The sequence below is a fragment of the Montipora foliosa genome, chromosome 6, assembly GCF_036669935.1.
Source record: "Montipora foliosa isolate CH-2021 chromosome 6, ASM3666993v2, whole genome shotgun sequence".
Taxonomy (NCBI): Eukaryota; Metazoa; Cnidaria; class Anthozoa; order Scleractinia; family Acroporidae; genus Montipora; species Montipora foliosa.
Window position 1 is genome coordinate 64,271,205 of NC_090874.1, and position 8,946 is coordinate 64,280,150.

Sequence of the window (8,946 nt, forward strand, 5' to 3'; positions counted from 1 at the left end):
AGAGTGGCTTTTTTAGGCAGTCTTTCGGGCCTTGAGAGAAAAGACCGGCGCAACGGAAGTCCAATTTACGAAGTACCTGGAGGTGTTGCTCGGTGATAAGGATCACGAGAAAGTGTTGGAGTCCATGGCTATAGTGGATAAGGCGATGCGAATCTCTTCCCCACCAGCCTCTCGCGGCTTCAGTTATTATAGGGGCGCTGGGCGTGTAAACCGCTCTTCGGTTCAGTGCTATTATTGTTACCAGTTTGGCCATTATCAAAATTCCTACCCGCTCCGTCTGCCGCAGAGGGCTGCTTCTGGTCCTCCACCTAAGAGGGGCAGATTCTCCGAGCAACTTAAAAAGTACTTTGCCTTGTTTAGGCCTGTTCAATAATTCAATAGTTGCAATAAGGAATAATTTCTTATTCTACTTTGGTCGTTGTGTGTACTTGTGTGGGTTTCCCCGTTGTCCTGGGGGGGGGGGGGGGGGGGGGGGGGGGGCGAAGGGGGGCTAGGACCTTCTCCCGGATCTGGGCTAAGCAGCAGTTACAGGTACATTGGAAGGATGTGTTGATGTCAGGTGTTGAGCCACCGTTAGGAACGCTAAGGTTGTGGGACCCTGATGTGTTCATTGTTGTGGCCTCCACACCAATCCGAATGCTTGGGAATTGATCTTACAAATGTTTTGATGCTTTGAGAGGATTTTTTAAACTATGTGCTTTAATGAAATGAAAGGAAACTAGCACTAGGAGGCAAATTGTGAACAAAAAAGACAAAGAAATAATAAAAGGTACATTCCCCCTAATTGCCGGGGGTATTTCGTTGGGATAGACCAGAAATGAACATAGAGTAGACTCTTTAGGACATATGCTTTACGCTTAGGGAGAGGGGATAAGGATTGGGAGAGGGCTTGTTTCCCGAGATCGTTGTCGGGGTGTTTGGATGTTCATTCCGTGGCGTTTGGCGTGGGTAGCTTGGGAAGGTCAGATTGATTTCCCATACCTTGTTATAATGTCATGAATAACAATACCCAGGGATGAATATTATACGCTTCATGGTTGAACGCAAATGGTATCATAGGTTTCAATCAGGTTTTGTAAATAGGTTTCATAGGTTTTTTTGTGCTTCTAAATATTTGATACTATATTGTAATAAAATTGCTGTTGTTATTTACTTGACTGCGTCCCATTTTAATTTTAACTCGATCATAAGGGAGAAACAAACTCTGTTTGCTTCTGAAAAAAAGGGAAAGATATAATGTTAATTTACATCGTAATGCATTTTCACCGAATTGGTGCGGTAGGTAGTTGCAAAACGTTTCGAAGCCATCGGACTTTGGTTTTCAACAGTCAATTTTCACCGTGAAAATCACCGCGATTGGTGCGCACGAGCCGGGTTGTGAAACTATCAAAACATGCAAATTGATCTAAAGTTAGTCAAGCGAAACTGGCCCAAGGATCAGGATTGCATTCCAAACATCAATATGCAGCTTTTTTATTCGTTAGTACTAGATATCTGACTTTAGCGAATTGACCAGTAGGACGTTGGCCAAGCAACTTAGGACGTTGGCGAATCGACCTGAGACGTTGGCGAACGAGTACTTGGCGAAACGACTCGTTGGCGAAACGACCGCAATTCAATGGAATTGGTGAAAGTAAACTGGATGTAATTCGGCATGAAGATGATTCTAGCTTTTGAAGGGGTCTCTCTGACGGTTCCTTTCGAAATCAGCTTGAGCAAAATAGAGTAGACAAAGATACTAAACTTTTAGAATAAAACTTACCCAAAAGCTAGTTCCAAAAGTCGTCATCTTGTTTCAGAAATATCTAACGCATTTCACAAAACATACCTGCTGATCTCTATTTGACAGCTCGTCAAATTTAGGCCAATCAGCATGCGACTCGCAACACAGCAGGGGTCCATTTATTCGAGAGCGTTTCGGATCAGTGTACCTTTACGACCAAATGAAATTTAGAAACTTCATTTGTTATCTTCGAATTCGTTACATTTGGGTTTCGGCATCGGTTTTTGGCATTTCGGTTTGAAACTTTGTTTTTGTCATTGAATTTGTTTTCTGACCGACAGAAAATAAATATTTCGCCAATTTCTGTAACTTTCTGCCCGTGCTTTTACTAGATACTTCCGCCATGTGAATATATATTTTTTTCTCAACTCGTCCTTTGATTAGTCAAGGACTGCACTGTAAGCAGCCCTTCGACATTGGTCTCGATCAATTTCCTCTTTCATCTTTTAGCTTTTAGCTTTTGGCTTTCGTCTTTTCCCGCGTAAAATTCGCGTCACTCTTACACGTGACTTAACCAGGGAGTAAGATTGGCTTATCGCTGTGCAAGCGCGGGAAAAAATATCAGTGTGGTCTCCTACTATGGTGGGCAACATGATCACGGTTAGCTTCGAAGGGAAACGCATTGGCCTTATGAAGGAAGACCTAACTCTCAGGGAGTTAGAAATGATTTTTCCATTAGATCCACCTAGTACACAACTGAAAGTGAAGACAAGTGCAGGGTAGGAGAACATTTGGCCGGACAGCTCCGGCAAGTTTAACGTGCCTTCGGATTGCGGAAGCGCCATCCTGGTGGCCATGCATCGAGAAGATGAACAGGAACGTAACTTCATGCCCTCCTCAGAAAATCTAGGCGGTATTCGAGGGGCAAGACGTGGTAACACGACCCCTGGCCATGTGGGGAGGGGTGGGGAGGTGGCACACTGATGATGGGCGACTCCTCTCACCAGCACTGTGTCAGCCCTGTTCCCCAACAATTAATTTAGCACACTTTGTTTTGTGACATGTTACCCGACTATGGCTGCCGTTAATCTTGGAAGACACTGGCCTTTAATTAAGGAAGCAAAGCCAGCCTGCAGAGAGAAGGTCTTGCAAGAAATACGGTCATTTAAAAAGAAAATGGACATGGAGAATAAAAGCACTAATAACTAAATAGAACGTTGCGCTTTATCTTGTACAAAGAATGCCTTAAATATGTTTTTGGTTCTGATATAGTCAGAGTAACTAAGTATAAAAATGTGAACAATATTCTTGCGTAACGATGCCTCTAAGTCATAGCTAGGCTGTTCCATATTTTAGTGCTGCGTCGGTGGGGGAAGCGAAAAACAAAAGTCGGGTTCATCAAGGAGTTGATGAAGGTCAAGTGAAGTTATCACCATAAGCCCTTCGTCAGGGCCATGTATTCTTAAGCTTGATTTCTCTAAATGTTTGCAATATACACGGTAAAGAAACTTTAAATTCGCAAGACCAATATGATCAGTTAAAAATTTTGGTTGGTTATGCATATTTCAATTAAAAAAGAGGGGATGGTTAGGAATCAGAAAGAAACCAACCCTTGTCAAAATGGGATCCTTTTTGTGCATAACTCGCTTATAACCAAATTTTAATGGTTAAAAAATATGCAATTTTGCAAATACAATAATTATATTATGTATATTTATTTCAGGTACATTAACCATCGTTGAAATCCATTCCTAATAGCCCTTCGTATAACATCCATACCACAGGCGGCTTTTGGTATAATATCCATATTTCAGAGACTTTGGTATAAGATCCATACCTCAGAGCCCTTAGTATAACATCCATACCTCGGAGCCCTTGGTATAACAAAAATTTGGTTTATCAACGGAGTTGATAATGTAAATTGACCACCGTACAGAGATTCATCCATACCATCCATACCTCAGAACCTTTGGTATAACATCCATACATCAGAGCCCTTGGTATAACATTCATACCTCAGAGCCTTTGGTATAACATCCATACCTCACACCACAAAACACATCCTCTTACCTGATATCCAGTAAGAACACATTCCCCTTTACGATTTTATATGCCTTTTCATTGAAGTAGAAATATCCTTTATTTCCTATAATACTCTCACACCAGCTCAACTTTTATTTGATTTGTCTTGACGTTTTTGGCACTTAAAATGTTGGTATGCGAGATCTAATAAAATGGACAAGGTACGCGACAGGCTAAAAGGTGCGTGTGAGTGAGTATAAGAATTGATGGGGAACAATCTCAAGAAAACTCTTTGAAAAGTGAACATGTTTGTTTGATACATACTTCAAAATACTAGAAAGAGCTTTATTTAAGATATGTGTAAAATTAATTTTAAAAAGGCCATTTTTTTCTGGTGTATATGGAAAGCATGAAAAAGAGACGAAAGAGAACAACAAGTATGTGAAAAAGAAAGAAAGCTGAGAACTTCTTGTATTAAGTATGCGAGTTCGCACAGAACTTCCAGCAAAATGGACAGTCCAGATTTCGATAATCAAGTCCATTTTTAAATGAGAGAGTGTTGGAAATGATTTCTAGCCAGATACTCAAGAGTAGGCCTGGTGTGTACTGTTAAATTAGATTTTGGATTTCTGAACAAGTTTTTATCATAGAAACTTCGCGACAAAGTTGTGCTTTCATTTTGCTGTAATTCTCGTGTCAAAGAAACGGTAGAATAATGTAAATAAGAGAATAACGATATTTATATTTGCAGATTACCTGTCCTCTTACTACAAAAGTCAAGCTCTACATCTCTATACAATAAGCGCATTCAAAATTTCCTCGTATTACTTGATAAAAGTATGTTTTTTGTTTGTTTGTTTTTTTTTTTTTTTTTTTGCTTTTTATTTGGAAAAAAGGGTTTTTCTGCTTATATGAAAAATACGTTTTCTCTCCCGTCCCCTTCTTATGCGTAATCTTCGCGGAAAGTACCGCATTCTGTTCCTGAATAAACCTGGAACAACCAGTTATGGTCTTAGTTCTCTTTTTTCTTAGGTATCAGCTAAGTTGCGGAATGCGCTACCTGATTTTATCCGTACCTATGAGTTTACTGGTTTTAAAAGAGAATCCAGGGCCGCATTTTGTACAGCGGCTTTTCTTTTTAATGAATATATCTTTAAATATTATGTATTTAGTAGGTATCTGTATATGCTATGTATTTTAGCTGAAAATGTAATGTCTCGAAGATATTAGCTCCTGTAGTTATTCGGAAAGAGCTTATGACTGTATGTATGTTACCTTTAGAAGGGCGCATGCGCACACTTTGTAATCTGCGACTCCAGTGCTTACCATATGACAGATAAAATGACTTTTTTCTTGAATATATAAGCCATCTAACTCTTACGCTATATTGATAAGGGCGGTTTGGAGCTGTGAGTAGGCGTGGGATTTGTCACATATGGTTTAGGGGCCGACATATCTCTCCCTCAATGCCGTACCGGGAGGCAAGGTCGGTAGCAGAAAGCAGCGAAGGGCCAACTGTGTCCAAAAGCGATCGCACGGGCCGAAATCCCGGGATGACTCGTTTGGTACGACGCTCCAGCGCCGGTGTCTTGAGGTACTGCGTTTTTCCCTCTTGTTCAAACATTCCGTCAGCGCATGCGCAAATGTTCTGGCTCTTCGATACCTAGCCTACCAAAAAAATGTTAATATGCTGGTTTTCTTTTTTTTTTTTTTTGTACCCGCAATTGACATTTCAGTTGATTTTATAGGCATAAACGTAACGTAAGAACAGTGCGTGTCTGGTCTTGTCTCAGACAGAGGCGAGAGATGGTTTCATGCAGACTGGGACGCCTAAAATGCTCTGTTGTAAACATGGCTGTTCACGAGTGAAGTTGTCTCTCTGGCCTTTTTGTGGACGAATTCCAGGACCTACTGACACAATCTGGGCAAGTTTTGAAAGCTAAAACATTCAATCGATGCGTTATTTTGCTGGTAGGACTGCGTGGCCCGGCACTCATGAAAAAAACTATGAAATGAGAATCGGGAGTCTTCCCTTGTCATGGAATGGCAGAATTACCCAGAATTCTTTTTGGGCATGAGCGAGGCAACTTAGGAAGCACGAGACTGGCCCTCATCGAATGGCTGAAGCGCAGCCAGAGGATTCAGTATCTTGTCTGCTATGACAGGACTTACTTTTAGTGAAACTCGACTTAACGTTTTGAGCAAGAACAGAAACAATTTTGACGCCGGCAATTGAAGAAATGTTTGCCAGTTAATATTTAGTACATTAGTCGTAAACTCTAGGATAGATATTCCAGATTTCACTTCTTCTTTATTTCAGCAACTTTATTTAGCGTTCTTCTGTTAATTAAATGCACTCACATACAAGGGAAAAATACTTGATGGGTTATATTGAGGCTCAGTAAAATTTTTCGGTTCAACCAAACCGTAACTACGAATGAATTTGTGTAAACAGCAGGTGATTTATACAGCTTAGCTTCAAGGTAGGGTATGCCATGGCTCTTTTTATATCGTGCAATTATCATAAAGCCCACAGAGAAACCCAGAACTCCATCAAAAGCGAAATTCGCGGTTAAAATTCGTCTGTGGGAACATTGTAAACAAATAGGCACCATTTTGTCCGCGCGTGGATTTTAAGCAAGGGGATTGGAGCTAGTTCCCCTGAATTTTCAACCCATGATGCACAGCAACTTCCGGTAGAAATCAGTAGGTAAGACAATACCGAAACTTCATCATAACCAAGGCGGAAATAATTATATCAAAGTCCCGGATAACAAGGCAGTGTGACTGTTTCGAGTATTTCCGGTTGCCAAAAAATTAATTTTAAAAGGTAGAAAAAGAAGGAATGTCAATTCAAAAACGTTCTATAACAATGGAGAGTTGGCTGGTTTCAATCAAGAAATCACTGATCGTGTGGAATTAACGTTACTGTTTACAGAAAGGAGGTTGATTGCTGGCGAGCGAATCGCGTGACATTATGTTATGCTAGCAAATATAAAATGGGTGTGTGTGCGGCCTCAGCTTCCCCTCATGATTGATATTTTGGCAACAAAGACATATATGTTATTTGCCAGCTGGAAGGTCCGTATAGCGCAAAACTGTGACTGAGATCTTGAAAAGGCTGCCCGAGGCCGAGGCTTGTTAAAGACCGACTTCACGGCTTTGCGCCATACGGACCGACCATTAGCTAGTAAATAAAGGTCCTTATTTATTTTTTTCGTCTCTCTCTCTCTCTCTTCCTCTCTTAAATCAATTTTTTAATCGTTGACTCGCACCGCGCTTGATTACGAATGCAGTAAGCGACCTACATACTGAACTTTTCAAAGAGAAATATTTTAATTTGAATTCTATTTCCACGCCTCTTGTCTAATAAACTGATATGTTTTCAAACACTTACTTTTGTATGTCAATGGATTCGGTGTCAAAAAATCGTAACACAAGCTCACGCAACCAGGGCTCGGATTCCGCCCGGGTTGGCGGGCAAGACAGAAAAATTCGGCCCGCTCCCAGAGCCAATCAGATTGCAGGATTCACAGAATTCCGCCCACTGGCTCATTGAGAAAAAAAAAAGGAAATATTGCTTTCCGCGACTACATCGTGAAATTCGAACGCTAAGCTAAGACCCTGTTTACAAGCAGGTAAGGTAACCCTCTTGGTAGGGCAACCCTACCATTAGGGTTATCCCAGCACTCACACATTTCTTCGTTCTTTCATCGACGAGTTTACAAGGCAGCTAGGGTTACCATGGCGCTAGGGTAACCCCATCTGAGTGCTAGGACGAAAATTTCCAATGCACTCAAACTATTTTAACACTGACCCTAACGCTTGGGCATGATTGGGGCTATGTACTCTTGATACTTTGGCCTCGCGGTTATTTGCAATACAATAACTACAGTGTACAGTAAGTTACAAAATATTAACCGAAAATGTCCTTGAGCCGACTTTTCCATTAAGCTGACGAAACTGAAGCTGTTAGGGAAACCCAAGTGAGAATGTAAAGAAATTCTACAAAACTACCAAAATCTACCAAAACTAAAGGAAGATGGGGTCTGGTTTTTTTTTCTTTTTTTTTTTGAAAGTGAAAAACAACAAAAAAAAGTAAGGTGACACATCCTAACACCAACCCGGTGTGGCCAACATATCACGCATGCGCGCAACCATTTCACCCGGTCGTCAATTAGCAGCCAATGGACAGCTGTTTCGGCCTTGCTGGGCCTCATCAGAGGTGGGTGCTTTGGGCACCCCTTTCAGTGGCAGCTCCACAGGCATGTTTTTTCCCTCTCTTTTCGTTATCTTTGAAAACCGTATTGAAGCAGTCAGGGCACAAGTGAAGGAACCGCCCGAGGAAGTCCGACATGAAGAGGCCACAGGTAAATAAATATGCTAAAGGCGGATTATCTAAACCAAGTCCAACTAAGACCGGGTCGCGGTTTTAAAGTCAGGAATTTTTTAGAGGTGAGTTGTTTGAATACTTAATATCGTAAATGCACCTACCGATGGTAGAAAGTATAATGCACCCGTGAGAAAGATGGTAACTAGTTGCCAGTAGCTTGGCAACGGACGAAAGGGCAACTTCAAAATCAGAGTCTCACGCAGAATTTAAACCTTTGCTTTTGTCTCCGGCTTTCGATACAGTTTTCCAGGATCAAAACCTATTCAAGGCCACTATGAAAGCCACTTGGAAAGCGGTCTTCGTAAGCACCGGCCGAAATGAGCACGCGCAACGTCACAAGCACTTATTGGGGTTTTAAGCAATGGCGCCTCGGTTAAGGGGCTTGCGACAAATTTACTATCGGGGGGCAAACTTTAGGGTGTGAGATCACGATGTCCAAAGTGGTTCGGATTGTCTGCCAGTACTTATGCACATGCGCTGTCTGAAGAGACCCTCTTTATAGCATTCAATAAGAAGAGAATACTAGGTAAGAGAGCGAATATCCTGCATTCATTTGGCCCCATTTCGGGTCATTTCAAAGACTACACCTTATTGGTCAGTTAGTGTGAAAGTGGACCGCGCGGCGTCACGACTGGTGCTGCAACAAATAAAAATAAGCTTTGCAGTACGGACTCAATCTAAAAATAGATTTCAAATAATTATCATGGAACACAGGGATTCGCTCTCTAACGCTGTAACTGACTGTGACGACTTGAAATTAGTAGTCTACTGTGCTAATGTTAATTTGAGCCCAGATTACCCATATACC

General features: G+C 41.4%; 1 protein-coding gene across 1 annotated transcript in view; it reads right to left on the reverse strand.

The window, feature by feature from the left end:
* LOC138008142 (proline-serine-threonine phosphatase-interacting protein 2-like) overlaps positions 1–1,834 on the reverse strand; it is a 35,205-nt gene extending 33,371 nt beyond the window's left edge. Inside the window, exon 1 of the mRNA XM_068855361.1 lies at positions 1,763–1,834. Within this exon, the coding sequence (XP_068711462.1) occupies positions 1,763–1,789 (27 nt within the window). The 5' untranslated portion in view covers positions 1,790–1,834. The remainder of the gene's footprint in view (positions 1–1,762) is intronic.
* Between the last annotated feature and the right edge of the window lie 7,112 nt (positions 1,835–8,946).